Source organism: Hippopotamus amphibius, chromosome 3 (genome assembly GCF_030028045.1).
Source record: "Hippopotamus amphibius kiboko isolate mHipAmp2 chromosome 3, mHipAmp2.hap2, whole genome shotgun sequence".
Lineage (NCBI taxonomy): Eukaryota > Metazoa > Chordata > Mammalia > Artiodactyla > Hippopotamidae > Hippopotamus > Hippopotamus amphibius.
Window position 1 is genome coordinate 154,296,890 of NC_080188.1, and position 20,256 is coordinate 154,317,145.

At 57.2% G+C, this 20,256-nt stretch overlaps 1 protein-coding gene across 2 annotated transcripts in view; it reads left to right on the forward strand.

The window, feature by feature from the left end:
• Window positions 1–19,940, forward strand: part of TMCC2 (transmembrane and coiled-coil domain family 2) — a 36,280-nt gene extending 16,340 nt beyond the window's left edge. The window contains exons 1-4 of one of the 2 annotated variants that reach the window (XM_057729332.1): window positions 7,634–8,648; window positions 15,973–16,913; window positions 18,078–18,213; window positions 18,470–19,940. In XM_057729332.1, coding sequence (XP_057585315.1) covers window positions 8,466–8,648; window positions 15,973–16,913; window positions 18,078–18,213; window positions 18,470–18,781 — 1,572 coding nt within the window. In that variant the 5' untranslated portion in view covers window positions 7,634–8,465 and the 3' untranslated portion in view covers window positions 18,782–19,940. Of the gene's footprint in view, window positions 1–7,633; window positions 8,649–15,972; window positions 16,914–18,077; window positions 18,214–18,469 lie in introns of those variants that run through there. The other variant, XM_057729331.1, reaches the window with a different exon arrangement.
• The last annotated feature ends 316 nt before the right edge of the window (window positions 19,941–20,256 follow it).

A 20,256-nucleotide genomic window follows, 5' to 3' on the forward strand; every position in this document is an offset into this window, starting at 1 on the left:
CTCAGCCCCAGGGTGGTGGTTTTGTCTCTTCATTGCCATTTCCCCTCCCATTACACATGCTTTCTGATCTGGCGCTGTCCCTCCAGGGATGGGCGTGGCCCTGGGGGATCCTGAGAAGAGGGGGTGCCTCTGCGTCCTGAGGAGAGGGGTCTTCCAACCATCAGTAAACCCTGCTTGGTCAGCTGACTCCCCCAAACCTCGAGGCCGTTGGCTGGTGTGAGAAGCTGGTGGTGGTTCCACCCTGGTCTCTGGGCATGAATAGAAGGGATTCTTCCCTCCCTAGTAAACACAGCCCCACATGCTCTCTGCAAGCTCCCTGGTGATTACTAGCATCTATTTTTAATTCATAAGCCTCTCCCACTGTCCACACCCCTTGCCATTGTTTAGAACTCAGCAGCTGACTTTCAGACCAGAGCCAGCCCTGTCAGGGGTTGAATTACTGAAACACCCCAGAGGCAGCTAAAGTTCCTTAGCTGTCCTGAGAGGCTCACCCCAGCCCCTCCCTAAGAAAGTAGGGGATCTGGAGCCCCGCGGAGAGCAGGGGTGCAGCAGAGGCACAGAGAGGGGCTCACAGTCCCAGGAAGCAGCTCAGCCTTAGTGATGTTGTTTGCCTGTCATTTGTTCCCTGCAGATCTCCTTGGTTGTCTTTGAGGTTGTGGCTTAACTGATTGTCCTTTCGAAACGAAAGCTGATTGTCATCTCAGCCTCGCCATTCTGCTTTCTCCTGTTTGTGTGACACGGAGCAAGATGGCCACTGTCTCTGTCTTACATCTATAAAGTGGGGAAAGTAGGTCATCATCATCGGTGCGCTGGGCATTGGCAGGTGAATAGAGCGTGCAGGTGACATACGGGTTCCCCATCCCCGTCTGTGTGTGGCCTTGACCTCTGGACACTTGGGCCCTGGAGTTTTCAGCAGGAACCACTGGTTGTACGTGCAGTGGCAACGGAGTTGGGCCTCCTGGTTCCTCAGCAGATAAGTCTCACTCCCCTCCCTGCTCTCTTCTGCTGAGCAGCAGCTCCTAGAGAACGTAGTGTATGCTCAGGGAAAGCTAGCAACTCTCCTGTCCTGCCTTGATAACCTGATCCTAGACTTTCAGAGAGTGGATTAGCCCCTGCAGGGGTCAGACGCTTGTTTTCCTTTCTCCCATGTTTGGCTTGGTCATTGCTTCCCTCTCAGTCTTGTGCAAAAGCTCTCTCCAGCTGTCGCTACATTCAGACAACTTGTGGAAGGTGCTCCAGCTGGAGGGTCTTGGAAGAGCGCAAGAGTGCTGAGTTCACAGCCAGCTTTGCCTTCCTGGCCTCTGAGCTTGCCCTGGTCATCCTTCCCCAACGGTGCAGTGTGGCTGGTCTCCTGAGCACGAGGCGCAGCATGGGTCGGGGGTGGCGGGGGGTGGGGGGTGGGGTGGGAGCCTGAAGCTCACGGAGGATGTCCGGAACCTTAGGCTAAAGACCAGCACCGAGGGCTCAGTGGCAAGAGGACTTTACCGACAGGCCAGCCTGCTGCCCCCTGGCTTTGAGGACAGGCAGGGCAGGAGAGAGGGCCAGGTGCCGTGGGCCAGGGGGAGAGGGTGGAGATGATGTCATGATGGCCTCACGGAGGTGTTATCTCCAGGCCCCAGACGGGGAGACCAGGGGCCTTCCGCTCATCGCGTAAACCCAAGCCAACTCTGGACAGCCTGTCCTGTACACGCCTCTGCCAGATTTATCCGACAACAAGATTTCTTCTCTGCCCTAATAACTAAGCGGCATAAATAAGCACCCCTGTTTACTCTGAGGCGTAGCAAGTGAGGGGCCGCCCTTAGCCCTAGGCTCTTGCCAAGAAGATCTTGGCGTGCATCGAGGGGCCGGGTTTATTTAGGTCTGGGAGCCTGCCGGTTCCAAGGAGGGTGGGGCCAGCTCTGCGGAGAGAGGTTTCCAAACGTGTCCCCTCGGCAGCTGGGGGAGGCCGGACCGCTCATCTGTGAGGCCTCCCGATGTGTCTGAGCGTGTTGGCCGGGTTCCACGGGAGGCCGACGGGGCCCTGTCCGGCTGGTCCGTTGGCCTGTCCGCACGAACGCGTCCAGCTTCAGAGCTGTTACACTCTCTCCGTTCAGTCACTCGTGTACGTGCTCAGGTCTGTGCCAGCCCGGACTCACTCCCAGTGGCTGGGCAGGACAGCTGCCTTCTCTCTTCCCTCCGCCCGCCCCCTCTCATCCTTCTCTCTTCCTCTCTGTGTGGAAAGCCTCCTTCGGCAGAGGGGCAGCCAGCCCAGCGGCCTCAGGAGGGCCCCCCGAGGCGGTGCCCACGCTGCCAGCCGCTCGCCAGGCCAAGGCAGGGCAGCTCTGTGCCTCGCCGTGAACTGCTGCGCCCCATCTCGGTGCTGAAAAGCCCGTGGTTCCCGATATATCTGTGGTGGTGAGCTAAGGAGCTCTTCCTTTAGTCTGATTGGAGTTCCTCATGTTCAGGTGAGACCCCCTTGCCTTTTAGGGCTCCTGTCCAATCAGGAGAGGGGCCAAAAAATGAGGACTCTGCCCCTTACCTAAAGCTCTGCCACCGGAGATCGTAAGCTGCGGCAACCTCTTGAATTTAGAGCAGGGTTTTGGACCCAGCTGCCCCTGGAATTAGCCTTTATTCATCTTCCCCCACCGACATCCATGACTTTCTTTCTGGATAGAGAACACCCAGCGCTCTCCAGATTAGCTCTGGCTTCTGGGAGTACAACATTCCTCTAGGAGCAGGGGGTGAACTTAGATAACGTCCAAGTTACCTAGCGAGACCTGATGTCCTGCCTTCACAACCCGCCTGACTCTCAGCACAGCCCCAGGGGCGTGGAGGGGGGCGTGAGATGCTGCCAGCCCAGACATGGGTAGCGGACGCCAGTCAGGCCCTCAGCCTTCCCCACTCCAAGGAGTCTCAGCCCCAGCCCCCTCACACACGCCCCCACGGAAGGTGTGCTCAAGGTTCAAGTGTCATCCCCCCACACCAGAGCTGATAACAGCAGCAAGAGGAGCTCTCTGTCGTCGGTTCCAGACGACGAGGAGCCGGCGCTGGTGACCTGGGCATGGCTCATGGCAGCAGGCACGGGTCTCCCCAGCCTCCGGGCACATTCCTCCCTGGATCCACCGCATCCCTGAGATGCGAAACATGACCCTGGTCCCCTCTGGTGCCAGATGAGGCAATGGAAATACAGTATCATTTACCTGATCCGTGCTCTGCCTCTTCTATCTTTTCATAGGCTCCGTTTGGTCTTTCTCCACGCACCACAGGGCAGGGGACTCTGAAACCAGAGCAGTGATGAGTGCACATACCCCCTTGCATTCCTTCTAGGCTTCCAGGGACCCGAGGGCTCCCCTGAGCTGCAGTGGGGGCTGGAGGCAGTGAGCAAAGTTCCTGGGAACAGAAGCCTCCTCCGACCTCCCTTCTCTCTCCAGTGACAGGCGCTGGGGTGCTGCAGGCCGCTTGTCTGACTGTTCCTTGCCTCCCTACCCCTCCTGCTGCCCCAGCCCCTGCACCATGTCACATCCTCCACCTCCTGAGGCTGATGCCCCTGCTTCTTTTGTCTCTTGGACCTTCCTCCAAGTCTGGATTTGAGGAGTGTGCTCACTGCATCCTTTTCCACCTCTTCAGATACCCCACCACCGGGACCCCAGAGCTGGGCCAGTGTCCACAGCTAGTGAATAATTCAGTGTGCTCCGCAGAAGCTCAGTCAGATCCTAAGTGATACTGTGACCAGGAGGCCTCCTTTGGGTGGCTGGAAAGGCGAACCCTGCCCTGGAAAGAAAAGTGCTCTGTAATAGTAACTTCATTATATAAGGTTTCTCCACGGCCTGAGGAGGCTGCTTCAGACCCAAATATTGCCTGAGCAACATGCCTGTCTACGGGCTCCTCAGGGGTTCAGGGCATTGTGGGCACCCCCAGGCTGTGCCAGCCATGGCCTTTGACGTGTCCCTTTGAGCCTTCCTGACACCAACCTCCTGTTGGGCAGCGTGCTGCAGTTTGCAGACTGCTTTGCTTTCGCATACATTTCTCGTTGAATCACATCAGCTCTTGGTAAGCTCTGAGCCGTTGAGTCAGCAGGACGCCGTAAGAGTTCTGTGTTTCAGTCCTCTGCTTTTAGAAAGGAGTCGTTCTAAATTATTCTTGGCAAATAGGGTGGGGTGGAGGGCGCTTTGCTTCCTAAAAATTGCCAAAAAAGGAGACGCTGCTTCCTCTCTGGGTCACTTTCTCCTGGGCCTGTTCCCAGTGTCACCTCCACCAGGGAAATAAAGTGGCTATAGAAGGGATGGGATCGTCCCTTTTTCCTACTGGGCTGGCACCAGTTTTGATGTCCTAAAAGTGACCTAGGGGTGTGGTCCTCTCCACTGCCCAGCATCTGGCTCATGACCATGAACTCTGTAATAGGGGTGTCCGTGGCATTAGACGGGCCCCTGGGCAGAAGAGATGGCCTCCTCCCTCCCTGGAAGCAGCTGCAAGGTGGTGTGGTGTGTGCACGTCCTCCACTCTGGCCTTTCCTGTCTGCATTTCCAGCTCTTGTGACCGAGGCTCTCCACGTGCTCCTAGGAAACGTGCCCACCTTGGTTGCTCTAGTTCACGCTGAAGAAGATGACCCTTCCTCCTGTGTGTCCCCAGAGGGAAGCAGGGTTCTTTGGTGACATGAGCTTCTGAGAAAATGTACCGACTGGCTGGCTTTAAGAGTGAGTGTTAGGGAAGAGACCTCTGAGTACGGACCACTTCCCAAGCCCCCATTTCCAAGAGGTGAGCATTGGAGCAGCTGCCAGCCTTTCATGGAGGAATCGTAACTGGGAGATTTTCACAGCACGCTTGGAGCCTGAAATTTTTTTTAAGGCCTTACCTTGTATTTGAAGCTACTAAATTTAGCTGCTCTTCAGCATCAGGCTTTGCTCCTAAAGCCTATGACTTCTCAGGTTTCCCACCCTTCAGAAGGTGTGTGTGGTTCGTGCTTTTTTTTCCGCCCCCCGAAAGAAAGAAAACTAAGAAGGAAGATTTTTGTAAAGAGTGTGTGTTGGCAGGGGTGGGAGGATAGGATCTGAAGAGTAATGACAATGGCAAAGGAAGAGACAAGAAACAAACTGAATATTTAAGGGTATTGAAGAAAGAAGGAGCACTGCATGAAAATGAGGGGAAGAGGAAGAAAGAACTAAATTAAGGGGAACCCAGGGAAAGAGAGGGCTGAGACCTGCTGGGCGTGCAGAGGAGAACCTGGCCTACAGGACCTGGGCTTCCTTTGGGGTCCACGCTTCCTTCCGGAGTCCCCTTCCAGGATGACGGGAGCCTGTCTGTTGTCCCTGGACGCAGGCTAACTTGTGAGACCGGAAAGAGTGCAGCCAGGGATGCCTGTCCCAGCTCAGCTGCCTGAGCCTGCAAAGGGCCAGCAACAGCCCTGCCCCAGCTCAGATGGAGCCTGTCTCTGCCAGGCCAGAGAGGAGGCGGCAGGGCAGCTAGGACTTGCCAGGAAGCACACTTGGTGGCAGTTACCCAGCAGCACTTCTCTTTGCACAAGGACAGTTACTTGGTGGCTGATGTCTTTCCAGAGCCTGTGGCTTTAGTGCAGCTGCAGCTCTCCCCGTGTCTACTTGCCACTCTCTCAACTTTGCTCCATATGTAGCTGCTTTTTTTTTTTTTCTGTCCCAGACGGAGTCTTCCAGGCACCTCCTAGAATAACTGTGTGCGTGTGTGTCTGTGTGTGTGTCTGTACATACACGTGTGAAGGAGCCTCAGGACTAGTCATCTATTTCAATAAAACTTACGATGTGTCAGGCATTTTTACGCCTGTTCCCACTTGATTCTCCCTATAGCCCTGGGAGATCACGATCACATGTACGATTTTGCAGCTAAGAAAACCACGGCTGACCTGCAGAGTCTCCAGGGCTTGGCTCACCCACCCTCTCCTCCAGCTCCTGATGCCCTCGGTCTCATCCCTGACGCCTTTTTCTCCAGGCTGCTGCTTTGTGGGTGCTTGCCGCCTCCTCTTGCAGTTGTGAAGAGGCGCGTACAGGGTCTGTGGAGGCTGCATTGCTCGCGAGTGGCGTGGCGAGAATTTACAGCAGGCCTTCTGACCCAGGCCCTCTGCCCGTGCCCCTGAAAGGCGTAATGCGAGGTGTCTTCCTGCAACCCAGTCCCCTCCCGCCAGGGCTTTCCAAGCCCCCTCCCGCCTTCACACACTCCTCCCGGTGCAGTTATGGAAACTGAGTCTCCAAGCCTGTGCTGGCTTGACCGAGCTCCCATAGCAGGTATGGAGCTAAGACCCAGACGCAGGGCATCACTTTTCCCACCGCGTCATGACGCCTTGGGCTTCTGCTCCTACCCCCAGAACAGGAAGCTCTGCGTCCTTGGCAGATTTGGGAACATTTCAGACACGTTAAGACAAGAACAGACGCTCCAGAGGAGAAGGGACTTCTCTCTTTCTGGCTTGCCTGGCAGACATCCCCTGGTTCCTGTTTGTCTCTTTTCTCTTAGCTGACTAATGGTTGGTTCGCTCTGAGCTCCACCCCGCTTTTCCTGCTCTTCAGTGAGTGTGCTGATGGGTGAGTTGTCCCTGGAGGGGAGCTGAGTCCTGCCCTTAGGGACACTCCAGACACCTCCTCAGGGTCATCGTGGTGGTGCAGTGAGTCCTCGAAGGAACCCCTTTCTGGTGCTCCTGAGCCTTCGTGATCCTGAGCAGCTGGGAGGGAGACCTCGTGAGATGTCATGAGAGCCCCGGGGCTTGGCTTACTCAGCCCCGTCCTCGCCTCTGGGCTCCTGCTGCCACTGCCTTCTCCTTTTTCTCCTCCCCCTGTTTTGCTTGTAAGGAAAGGTTACAAACATTAACTTGGCGGAGCCTAGAAAGGAGGAGGGCAGAGGAGGGATGTTTTGAGTGTGAGAAGACCACGCTGCCTCCGTGGGTACCTAGGATAGACTGCAGTAGATGGACTGCCTTCCACCTCTCAGCTCAGTGGGGTAGATCAGGCAATCACTCTATAGATGTCAGTACTAGGGAGGGTCAGTCTTATGCTAGACACAGTAAGGGCCCGGATATAGTTAAGATCTGATCCCTGCCTTCCTGGGGGCGTTAAGACCTAAGACTTGTTTGTGCAAGACGCACAGTGCACAGCGCCCAAAGCATAAAGAAAAAAATCAAGTACCGTAGGCGGGAGGTCATTTACAGATATGGGGAGCTGCCGAGAATGCTCCTGACCCCACGTGTCCCTGACTGCACATGCTTGAGCCGGCCCCTGAAAGGAGGACCTGAGTGTTGTGCCCTTGCTAGGCTCCCGCGCTCACATACCCCAAGTCATTGCCACCACAAGTGTTTGCAAGGCTTCCACAGCCTAGGGTGTGGGACTCCCGGTCTTGGTGTTTTGGCTGAGGGCCCTGGCATTGGGCCCTAGAGATAGCACTGCGCCCTTATCTCCGTGCACCTTCTTGAACTTGGGACCGCCCTGTCAGCGTGATCCATGCCAATCCTTAGTATTTAAGCGCTGAGTTTCTCACCAGACTCAGGTGGGTGCAGAGTCTGTGTCATACTTGACTGGTGATTCTGCTGTGGGAAGCTGCCCTTAGACCCAGCAGACCCTGAACTCTGCTGGCCACCTGTACCCACCTCACGGCTTGCTCTCCCCAGCTGTGGATCTCTTGCCCCCTCTGCTGGCCACTCACAGGATTTCCTGCTGGGACTGTGGAGATGAAGTCCAAGGAGGTAGAGACTGTTGTGAATGTGCGATTCGTGTTTTATCTTGGGTGCTTTTGCTGGGTGGGGGGTGGGGGGGTGTGGAATGGGAAGTAGACGGTAACAGGCAAGTAGCTGCAGTGGTGTCCAGAGCAGAAAGTAGATTTCTAGGATCTCAGAGAAGAGGAAATCACCTGGTGAGACTGGCTGCTGTCTGGTTCCTCCAGGCGGTTATTAGAGTAGGGAGGAAGCCTTGGGAGTGGTGGTGCCTTCAGCCTGTGGGCAGGGCAGCAGGGAGAGAGGCAGAGGACTGCAGGCTGAGCCGGCTGTGTTAGGATCTGCCAAGGAGGCCCCTCCAGGCTCCAGCCTTTTTGGCTTTGAAGAGCTCGCCCCCATCGTGGAAGCCTGGCTAGGAGGTCCGCTTCTGTCCGAGGCTGAAGAAGGGAGTTGATGGGACTGTGCCTGTTTGTGAGAGGGCCTTCTGATGGTGAGAGGCATTTGTGTGCATGCCTGAGGGGAGGAGAGGGGCGGAACATCCGTCTGGGTGGGTGAAGAAATGCAGGTGCACGTCTGGCCATGTGCTCCCCCGCCCCCAGCCAGGAGTTGCTACCTGTCCACCTGTGCACACGGGACTCATCGTGGCAACAGCTGGACTTGGGGATGGGCAGGGTGGAGAGGCGTCTCATCGGGGCTTGGTCTGCCAGCTCAGTGATCCTCCGTTTCTCCTCCCACGTGGGAAGGAGCAGCCGTGAGCCCCGGGGAGGGGGAAATCTCCCAGAGCAATCCGCCCCTAATCCCCAGGCCGGGACTCAGACTGGAGATGGCAGCTGCAGAGCCTGGGAGCGCGGGCACACCTGCTCGCAGACCCCGGCTTCCCTCAGCAAGCCCAGTGCTGCCCAAGGACTGCGATCCCGGGGGCCTGGCACAGTCTGCAGAAAGCTGGGGCCTCAGAGCCCCTGGCACCCCGTCACCAGCACGGCTTTGGGAAATGGTACCCACACAGGTGAGGCCCTGGTAGGGATGGGGGTGGAGCTGTGGGGCTGGAGAATCCCATTTCTGCAGTTTGCCAGGCGGGCTGTGCACCCCTCCGGTCTCTCAGCGGGCAGCCCCCTTTCCTCTCCTCTCTCTGTTATAACGGTGGGAAAAGGGAGGAAGGGCGAACCCCAGGCTTCCAGGCTTTAGGCTGACGCGTGCTGGCAGGGCCCCTGGGGCTGGGTGAGGGGACGCTGGCACAGAAACCTACAGAAACCCGTGGCCTTGTGTCACTCCGCTTGAGGCTAGAGAAGCTGGCATGAAATTAAGTGGAAGGGGTGTTCCTGGTGGTGGTCGCCTCTGTCTGCAGAGAAGCAGTGACAGGGAGAGAGGAGTGTGAAGGGCCGGTGAGCACAAGGCCGGCGGGAGGGTCTGGAAGGAGCAAAGTGTTAGGTGCTTGGAGCTTTGGGAGAACTTGGAGGATGGCGAGTGGAGGAGGCCCCAAGGTGGGAGGGCAGCTCCGGGGTTCCAGCCAGGCTGCGGGTGTGAGGAGGCAGAGGGGACCTCACGACATGGCATTTGTGTGGACAAAAGGGCATTGTTCTCAGCAGGGCAGGGAATGCGGGCGGCTGAGCGGAGGGTGTGGTTTTGACCAGAACTAGGGGGTGGACCCAGTGGAAAGGACTGGAATCTGAGGGCTAGATGAGAGGAGAGTCGCTCTGCCAGGAGGAGTCACCCTTAGGATCAGGATGGGAGGAAGCACTTGCTGGCTGCAGGAGGAAGCTGATGGAAGCCTCCAGCCAGTGCCTGGCTGCCTGGAGACCGTAGGTGCTGCACAAAAGGATAAGAGAGTGAGTTTCCTCGTATGGACTCTGCACCCTGCAATCCCTTGTAGCAGCGTAAAATTCTTGTAAAGCCACTGAGGGCGCACAGGCCACAAGGAAGGGGCACCGCAGGAAGAGTCAGGTTCCTCACACACCCTTGTGTGGTGGCTGGGGTCTCACTGCAGTTTCTCATCCTACGCTTCCCCAGTGAACGGACCCGGGTGTACATGTACATACTCCTCCACATGTACCCCTTTATCTAAGCATTTGCCTCCTTGCTCTCCGGAGAAAAGCCACGTGGGCTCCCAGGCACCAATGGACCCACTGGGTGGGCTGGTGCCTTCCCCTGCCACCCCTCCTTGCCCCTTCCTGCCCTGCCCCCACCTGGCTTGGGTCAGCTGTGCTGATGCCTCCAGAGGTGGGGTTGAGTGGCTTCATACCACCTGCACGATCTGGGAGAATGGGGGCAGCCCCTGACTAAGGACCAAGGGTTGGCATGCTCTCCCCAGCCTGCTCTGGCCGGAACGTCAGGTTGGTGTGGGAGATGTCAGGTTGCCTCCCTCCCAGCTTCATCTTAGAGTCACACTGCCTCTTTGGGCAGAGGGATTTGAGCTGGCCTTGGCTGTTCCTTTCCATCCTGGCCTCGCTTTCCTCCCTTTCCCTTGAGGAACTGGTAGAAGAGGGGAGTCTGTGTGTTTTCTCTCCTGAGAAGGGTGCTGAAATCAGAGTCACGGGGCCAGGAGTCAGCAAGATGGCACCATCTCTGCCGGGTCACGCAAGCCTGCCAGCCCCGTCGCACGCACCTGTGGGGCTCCGAGCCACCACAGCCCAGGCCCTGCTCAGGAGCAGCGCCCTGCGTGGGCTCAGACGAGGCAGGGCTGACATCGGACTCCGCGGCTCTCCCCCCGGGAGGGGACTCGCAGGCCACCTGTCTAACGATGACAGGGCCACCCTGCTCTCCTAAAGGGACGCGTAGGAGCCCCAACGCTCTTTATTTCCTCATGTTTCCCCCTAAGAATGACCTTCGTGTTGGCTTTCCAACCCCTGAGCAGGTGGCTACGATAGGAAGGCCCCATCTTCTGTGTCAGCCTGCTCTGGGGACCCTGACAGGAGCCTTTATAAATGTAGGAAAGGGCCGCCTGTCCCCAGGGGAGGGGAGTCACAGGCTGGGAGCCGTCTGCGCGCTCCTGGGAACCTGGGAGCACAGGTGTGGAGCATGCACTCCTTGCAAGTGTGATTGTTTTTTTAAATATTTATTTATTTATTTGGCTGTGTTGGGTCTTAGTTGCTGCATGTGGGGCCTTTGGTTGTGGCATGTGGGCCCTTAGTTGCAGCATGCAGCATCTAGGTCCCTGACCAGGGATTGAACCCGGGCCCCCTGCATTGGGAGCAGAGTCCTAGACACTGGACCACCAGGGAGTCCCAAGTGTGATTGTTGATATGGTCCATCTTGAAGAATGTTTATAATGTGTTTGACTGTTGCTGGAGAAATAGACCCATGATTGACATCTCACAGTTTAGGTGGCTAGCGTCCTTCCCCCTTGCACCGAGGAGCTTCATGTAAGCCTGGATTCTTCTGTCCCAACAGTGTCTGCCTCAGGGACCCAGGCTGCCGGGCTGGTGTGTGAGAGGAAGACCTGTGGCCCATGTCTGGCCGGGTTAACACGAGGATGTGAGCTCAGGCCCTGGAGGAGGCGGGAGCCGGGGCGGGGAGCCCCGTAAGCTGGCGGAGTGCCTAATCCGGCTTCGCTCAGCCATGCTGGAAGGGGGCAGGGAGGAGAGCCCCAGCGGCTGCGCGGCTTCATGGAGGGGGTGTTCCCAGGGGTGTGTGGCGCATGGATGGGTCTCTCCAGAGCAGAGAGGTGAACAGGGAAAGCTGTGCCCCAGACACTTCAGACAGTGTCCCAGCTCTGACTCTTCTGGAACGTTCATCCGCATTTCTTGGACCTCATTCTGTGTGTAGAACAGTGTCAGTGACTTCAGCCCTGGCTGGTGGGCGCCCCGAGCGGGGAGCGTGCTGTGGCCTCCTGGTGGCCTCGCGTGGGTAGGGGTCATGGAAGAAGCACGGCCCACCCTCCACGTTTCTCCTCGTCTTAGAACTCGCGCCCCTGTGCACAGGGATTCCTCCTGGGGTCAGGTGCCTGTGGAGTGTCTGGCCCCTCTCGGGCAGGAGAGTGGGGTGAGGAGGCCGTGGGCGTGGACAGAGGGCTGGGTGGCCTGGGCCACGTGAGCCTCTGTGACAGTTTGGAGAGAGGAGCGGTAGTGTGTGTGCAGCCCACCCACTGCTGTGCTCCAGGCTGGGGGGCCCTTAGGGTTTTCACCTGCTAGTGGCTGGGAGTTCAGCCATCTGTATAGCTCCTCTTGTTAGGGAGTGAGCTCGATCTTTTGTTTTTTGGCCACGCCAGGCGGCGTGTGGGATCTTAGTTCCCCGACCAGGGATTGAACCTGTGCCCGGTGCCTGCAGTGGAAGCACAGCGTCTTAACGACTGGACCCCCAGGGAATTCCCAGTTAGAGCTTCCGCTGTGTTAAAAATGTGACCATAGATTGAAGGACCCAGAGAACCTCCTGCAGACCCACTCTGGAATGGGACATTGGCTGGGTCTGCAGCCTAGGCCAGCAGGTTGAGGACCCTGGCCTTCCACACCTGGGCTGTGCAGCCATCACCTCTAATTCCAGAACACTTTCATCATCCCCAAAGGAAACCCGTACCCATTAAGCAGTCACTCCCTATTTCTCCCTTCTCCAGCCCCTGGCAACCTCTAGTCTGCCTTCTGTCTCTATGAATTTAACTATTCTGGACACTTCATATACATGGAATCATTCAATATGTGGCTTTAGTATCTGTCTTCTTTTACTTAGTGTAGTGCTCTTGAGATTCATCCACATTGTAGCATATATCAGTACTTCATTCATTTTGTAGTCAAATAAGATTCCATTGTGAGACTGTACCAATTTTGCTTACCCATTGTCCAATGATCAGTGGACGTTTGAGTTGTGTCCACCCTTTGACTGTTGTAAATAGTGCTGCTGTGAACATATGTGTACCAGTACTTGTTTAAATACCCAGTCTCAATTCCTTGGGGATGCACCTAGGCATGGAATCGCTGGGTCATATGGTAAATCTATGTTTAATTTTTAAGGCATCTCCAAACTGTTTTCCACCGCAGATGCACCACTTTACATTCCCACCAGCAAGGTATGAAGGTTCTGATTTCCCCACATCCTCGCCAACACTTGTTATTTTCCTTTTTAAATTATCGCGGTCCTAATGGATGCTAAGTGTCGACTGTAATTTGCTTTGAGCACCTGCCGTGTGCCCCGAGGCTGTACTGTGATCATTGCCTTCATTGTCTCATTCCATCCTCCTGACAACCATTTGAGGGGGGTAGAATCACCCCCGTTTTCTAGGTGAGAAAGCTGAGGCCTGGAAAAGTTACTGCCGTATCCAAGGGCACACAGCTGGTAAGTGACAGAGCCAGGATGCTAAACTGGTGTCTGCCCCACACCTAGTGCCCTTCCCGTTGCCCTGCATGGGCCCTGGCCCTCTATCCTGTCTCATTGCGATTCTTCCTCTTTTATTTTTTGTGGGCAAATCTCATTCTCCTTATGCTCTGCTTGTTTCATCCCTCATAACAGCTTTCTCATCTTTTTCTTCTAACGCTCCAATTTTCCTTCCCTTGTTAAAGCATAATCCGTCTTTGTACCTCTGCCTGTCTGTCTGCAGCCTCCTCGGCCCTCTTTCCCTTGTCACCCTGTCTCCCTTTCATCCTGAAAGGGCGCCGCAGCCTTGGGGGGGGTGTGTGCTTGGGGAGGGGAGGGAGTGGAGAACTCCTCGCTTTCCTTCTGGGGTGGGGAGGGACAAAGTGGGGTGTTCTGTGGCTGGAGGCAACCAGAGGCTCTAGGCGTTGTAGACCTCCTTGGAGGGGCAGTAAGGAGATGGGGTCCTGCAGCGGGACCCCCAGGCTTGAGTCTGGGTCCCAGGGCAGAGAAGAGGGGTGGGTGGTGGGGACTGGGGTGGGATCCCAGCCCACTCGGGCTCACCGCCAGGCCGCGCTGGTTTTCCTGGAGTGTCTGTTCTCTTCTCCATGGGGATTTCACAGCCAGCTTCAACTCTGCTTTCTATTTGTAAGCCAGACAGCCGCCAAGTCGAGGGGTAAAAGGCTCCAAGCTGGCAGACTGGAGCCGGGACAGGCAGGAAAGTTGCTGCTTTACACTCCCTCGTGGTCCAAAGCACTTTTGCTTTTCACAGCCTTTACAAGTCCATGTCTTATTACGTCCTCCCACCCTCCTCCGACTAGGTGGGACCAACGCTCTCCTCTTTAAAAAAGATGAGCCCATGGCCTAGCTGCGCATCAGGCAGTGAGGCAGCCAGATCCCAACTCATTTTCTAGATGTTCTTTCTCTAACGCAGAGAGTGGAAGAGAGGGAAAGTGTTAAGTCTCTTGGAAAGCACAGCAGCCTTATAAAGGGGTCAAGTTCTTTAACATGAAAAGCTGTGTGTTGCATATAGAATTAAATTTTGTCTCATGGTATCAGTGTTGAGTAAATTTGTTGGTATAATCTTTTAAATAAACTTCATTTCCTCCACCACACACAGAAAAGGTTGTGCTGCCCCATCCAGACAGCACCGATGAGTGCCTCTGTGTGTCCGCACGATGCCCAGTGCTTGCTAGACGTCATCTTGTGTAACCCTCACCAAGCACCTGAGAGGAGATGTGATTGTCCCCATTTTACAGGGGGGAACACTGAGGGTGAGGAAAATCAAGAGCTGGGCTGTTTGCCATCACTGCAGGGAACAGCACGGGAGGAAAGGGTTTCACTGAAGGATGCATTTTGAAGTCAGATTGGTGCAATGAGTAGACCTTGGGACGGGTCATTAAGGGAGGCTGTGGAATTGGCTTCTCTGGTATACAAGGTCTTGAAGGTATCAGCACCTGGCAGAGGGCAAGAGGACATGAGGGGAGACTCAGAGCACATGTCAGAGGAAAATCCTGACTTGAGGAGGGATGGGAAGGGGTGGGTGTTGTCCTCAGTATCCCCAGTGGAGCCGGGACCTGAAAAGGCTGAAGAGGAAGCCCACAGAGGACCCACCCTCCCCTGGCTCCTGAGTTTGGCAGGGCTGTTGTTTTTAATAGCGTTTTCCAATAACTTTACACCTTGGCAGAAGTGGAGCCCAGTGACTTCTGCCTGTGATTGGCACGGGCTGCTTCCGGTGTGTGAGCTGGGGCGGAGGGGCCGCTTTCTTTGTGTTTAACCCCTTCCCCCACATATTCCTCACCCTGCCCCCACTCCTGCACACACATAAAGAGCGAATGATCTGACCCGGCCTGGGGTTTGCTGTGTGTAAAAATACATGGGGTTGAGCCATTTCCTGCTGCTTCCGTTGTTGCGTGGTGATAAGACACTGGGACTCAGCTGTGGACAGAGGTCCTCCAACAGGCCGAGGGGGGTCTGGCCCTGGGAGAGTGGGGCCCCAGGCCCGCCTGCTTTCATCTGACCTTGCTTCCCAGCTTTCCTATCTTCTGTGACCTTTCCTTCCCCTCTCTCCCTGCCCCCCCATCCTTTCTCAGTCTCTCTGCTCCTTGCCTTGTGCCACACTGATGCACTCGGGAAGCCTGCCTGACTGCCTGCCCACGAGGAAAAGGCTCTGCCCGCTGCCTCCTGCACATTCACCTCCTTCTACACTGGGTGGCCGGTACCCCCAGACCCCCAGCTCGGGCCCTGCTTCCCTCAGCCTGCGGGTTACTTCTGGGACTCAAGCCCTTGGGGACCCAGCCTGCAGGCAGGTGGAGGTGTGCTCTTCTCCCAGTCCTGGGAGACCAGGCAGGGACGGGCGCTCCCACCATCATGAAGCGGAAAAGGTTGCTGACCACGCCAGGGAGCTGGAAGGTAATGTCAGGGCCGGGAGAGGTGTCCGCAGAGGCAGGGAAGCCTTCTGAGCTGTACTGGGGACGCCCAGGTGGGGAGGTGCTTCCTGCACCTGCGTGGAGTCCCCGTGTAGGCTTTGCTCAGCTCTGAGGGGGAGGCCTGCTCCAGGCAGGAGCGTTATGGAGAGTTGAGTCCAGAGGGACCGGGTCTCACCCCTGAGAAATAACCCCGTGACTGTGGTGAAGCCTCAGACCTGCTTGGTCTGTGTGATGGGGCAACAAGAGTTCCGGGCTGCTGGTTCTGTCTTCCTGTCGCTGTTTGTCCCTGAGCAACTTGCTTGAACTCTCTGGGCAGAGGAGGAGCAGGTCTGCCTCGACTGCATTTTAGGGATATCGTGGGGGTTGGGCGGATGGCGGATGTGCGATCCCAGTGCCCACAACGGTGAGGCAGTACTGAGGGAGTGGCAGCTGTGAAGGAATGCTGCCGTCGTTGCTGTAATTCTTTCGGACGCTTTCCTTAAAGTTTCCCGTCCACCGTGCATCCACTTTCCAGGCAGTGACACCATGTCCAGAGGTGTCCGGGGACACACGAGACACGCCTGCGGGCCGCCTCCCTTGGTTTCCTGATTGACGTACGCTGCTTCTGCTTGCCTTCTTCCCCAGGTCGACAAGGGGGACCTCGTGGCCCTGAGCCTCCCTGGCGGGCCTGGCCATGGTGACACCGATGGCCCCGTCAGCCTGGACGTGCCAGACGGGGTGCCGGACCCCCAGCGGACCAAGGCCGCCATCGACCACCTGCACCAGAAGATCCTGAAGATCACGGAGCAGATCAAGATCGAGCAGGAGGCGCGGGACGACAACGTGGCAGAGTACCTGAAGCTGGCCAACAACGCCGACAAGCAGCAGGCGTCCCGCATCAAGCAGGTGTTCGAGAAGAAGAACCAGAAGTCGGCCCAGACCATCGCCCAGCTGCACAAGAAGCTGGAGCACTACCGCCGGCGCCTGCGGGAGATCGAGCAGAACGGGCCGTCGCGGCAGCCCAAGGACGTGCTGCGGGACATGCAGCAGGGCCTGAAGGACGTGGGCGCCAACATGCGCGCCGGCATCAGCGGCTTTGGGGGCGGCGTGGTGGAGGGCGTCAAGGGCAGCCTCTCGGGCCTCTCGCAGGCCACCCACACCGCCGTGGTGTCCAAGCCCCGGGAGTTCGCCAGCCTCATCCGGAACAAGTTCGGGAGCGCGGACAACATCGCCCACCTGAAGGACCCGCTGGACGACGGGCCCCCCGAGGAGGCGGCCCGGGCGCTGAGCGGCAGCGCCACGCTCGTGTCCAGCCCCAAGTACGGCAGCGACGACGAGTGCTCCAGCGCCAGCGCCAGCTCGGCTGGGGTGGGCAGCAACTCAGGGGCCGGGCCCGCCGCGGCGCTGGGGAGCCCCAAGTCCAACCTGCTGTACGGAGCCCCCGGAAACCTGGACGCGGTGCTGGAAGAGCTGCGGGAGATCAAGGAGGGCCAGTCCCACCTGGAGGACTCGATGGAGGACCTGAAGGCTCAGCTGCAGAGGGACTACACCTACATGACCCAGTGCCTGCAGGAGGAGCGCTACAGGTGCCTGCCGCCCGGCCCACCCCTGGGGAGAGGGGCTGAGCACCGGGTTTCAGACTCAGTGGTGGAAGCAGACGGCAGCATCTAGAAAGGTCCTGGGCTGCGGGCAGGGGCCAGGAAGAGGCCCCGAGGAGCCTTCCACCAGCTTTCAGGGCCGCTGGAAGATGGGTTTGCAGGGCCTATGGAAGGAAGGCTCTGCCTGTCCCAGGAGCTTTGGGCATCCCTGCTTGATGGTTATGTGGTTCTTGTGCAAAACAGTCCGTGAGGCAGGGCCAGATGCGTGTCCTCCTATCCGGAGAGACTCTGGCTAAGAGCACTGACTCTGGAGCCGGGTCACCTGGGTTCAGATCCCAGCTCTGCTATTTACCTTTTACCTTGAATGAAGTACTTAAGGCTCTGCGCACCCGCTGTCCTCATCTGTGAAGCGGGCGTAGCGTGAATTCCTATTCATAGGGGTTGTGAGAATTGAGTCCAAGCCTGTAAAGTCACCACAGGTGGTGGTCTGCCATGGTCCATGGGAACATCCAGCCGAAGTTCCTGCGTCAGCCTGGAGTCGCGCTGGTGCCCCGCCCCCACCTGCTCTGCGCCTCTCGTGTTGCATTTGGCACTTGCTCCTTGGGATTCCTAGGGATCTTTTCTTTAGTTGGCACTTTTTCTTCTTTATATATGTGAAGAAGATTTGGAAAATTGAGGGGGAACCCCCCACGTAATAGTCATCTTCTGATGTTTTGTGCCTTCAGAGCAGGGATTGTGTCTCTATATCCCTGTGTCCCTGGTACCCACGAGAGCATGTTAGTCCAGAGCTTAAGGGCCCAGGTTGTTGAAGCCAGTCACTCCCTGACTCCTTCATTCATGAGCTATGTCATCTCAGGCAAGTTCCTCCACCTCTCTATGCCTCAGTCTTCTCATCTAAAATGGGGATGACACTAGTACTTATCTTGAAGGTTTGTGGGGAGGATCCTATGAGATGAAGTAGCTGAAGCACTTAGCGCAGAGCCTGCATATAAGAAGTGCTGTGTACGTAGTAGCTTTCATTGTTGTTGCTGTTACAATTGGAAAGGCTGGACCCCTGGGTCGAGTCGTTGGTGAGAATGAGTGAAATTGATCCTGGGGGAGAGGGGAGGCTTGGGGAGCCAGGACGGGTGTCACACCTTCTCCCTCTGCCAGGTACGAGCGGCTGGAGGAGCAGCTCAACGACCTGACCGAGCTTCACCAGAATGAGATGACCAACCTGAAGCAGGAGCTGGCCAGCATGGAGGAGAAGGTGGCCTACCAGTCCTACGAAAGGGCCCGGGACATCCAGGTACCGCGGCCTCTAGAGGAAGCTGGGAGTAGGCTGGCTCCGCCCCTTCCCCTTAATCGAGACTTCCCACCATCCTCCCCAGATGGTCATCCTTAAAGGACTCGGGCCCCTAGCTGCAGCTGGTCCCCCTCTACCCTGCCTGGCCTTTGGAAGGGGCACCCTGTGCGTTGTCACCTCCTCTGAGGGGCAGGCAGGGTTCAGGCTGGGGTCTGCCCGCCCTGAGCTCCAGTGTGCCCACCCCCGTGTCCCCCTGCAGGAGGCTGTGGAGTCCTGCCTGACCCGGGTCACCAAGCTGGAGCTGCAGCAGCAGCAGCAGCAGGTGGTGCAGCTGGAGGGCGTGGAGAATGCCAACGCGCGGGCGCTGCTGGGCAAGTTCATCAACGTGATCCTGGCGCTCATGGCCGTGCTGCTGGTGTTCGTGTCCACCATCGCCAACTTCATCACCCCCCTCGTGAAGACGCGCCTGCGCGTCACCAGCACCGCCCTCCTGGTCCTCGTCCTCTTCCTCCTCTGGAAGCACTGGGACTCCCTCACCTACCTCCTGGAGCACGTGCTGCTGCCCAGCTGAGCGGCCGGCCTGTCCCGACCCCGTGCTCTCCCCGGCCCCCAGCTGGCCCTGCTTCTCCAGGGGGGACCCTGGGACTCCTGAGTCCCTTGGACTTTTTCATGTGTCCAGTTTGGCCTCCTGCCCAAACTGTCCATTCCAGCAGCTTCTGCCCCCTTCTCTGTTCTTGCTTCTTCTGTCCGATGCCTTCTCCCTGTTGGCCTGCAGGGAGCCTCAGGCGTGGCCCTGGCTGGAGGCGGTGGGGACCTCCGTGGCCACATGGAGCAGAGGACAGCTGGGTGGACCGTTTTGATTATTCACAGTCACACAAGGACTTCTCCCAGCTGACGCAGATGCCATGGGTCAGGAAGGCCAGTGAGAACAGCGGCCGGAGAGGGCCGTGCCTCAGCTTTCCTAGGGAAAGGCCCACACTGGAGGCAGCTCTGGCTCCCTCCTGTGGAGATGGTCAGGATGACGGCCGGAGGACGGGGTGCGGGGGGGTCTCCACTGGCCCCGGGGAGGCTCCGCAGCTCCCCCCTCCCCCCTCCCCCCTCCAGAGCTGGTCTGAGGCTGGGTTCTGGGGCGGGATCTGAAGGGCGCGGGCTCCGAAGGCCAGTTGGGTGTGGCTTTGGATTTGTGTTTTCCCTGTTGTTCTTTCTGCCTGTCACTGGCTCTGCTCTTTTCAGGGAAAGAGGCCCCAGGGGCCCCAAGCCTCAGCCCAGGCTCTTAGGGATCTATTTATTTATTTATTTATTTGTTCCTTTGTACCTTATCCCCCTGAGCTCCAGGGAGGGGCCCCCCACCCCCCTCCCCGGTCCTCTCTCTGAAGCCAGGGCTGCTTCTTGGCTGTCAGTCACTTCCATGCCATTTAGCTCTGGAGAATCCTGGCTGGGGGGACGTGGGGCAGAGCCACCCAGCCCCACTCTCCCCAGCAGCCCCTCGGCCTCTTCTATACGTCTTATTTATTTTGTATGTGTGTATTTGTGTGGGGAGGTTGTTTGTTGCTTTCTTTTTTTAAGGCTCTGGAGTGTTGTGTATGGTTTCTCTTCACATCCCAGCCTCCCCAGGGCACTTCCAGAAGAGAGGGGATTTCTCGGAAAAGGAGAGAGAAATCCCCTGGAACAGGGGAGGGCAGTGCCTGCCAGCTGTTGTGGACCTTCCCGAGAAATAAATATCCTCTAAATTTTCAAACCATCCTGTCTAGTGTTGGTTGATTAGGCTGTTTCCGTGGAAACCACAGAGTCTCTCCCAACACTCAAGCATTCTGGGTAACACGGACTGGGCCTCACCTGTTGGCCTGAAGCCTTCTTGCACAAAGTGTTATCCACCCTTCCCATTTACTTTCCACAGCCAAAGCTCTGGCCTGGGTGATAGGGAGGTGAGATGCCCACCCCATCCAGCCCCGCTGGAGTGCTCTCTAGGAGATGGGGAATTGGGAGAGATTTCCTTAGTTTGGAAAACATAAGCAGCTGAAGGCCTGGACGACAGCAGTCATGCCC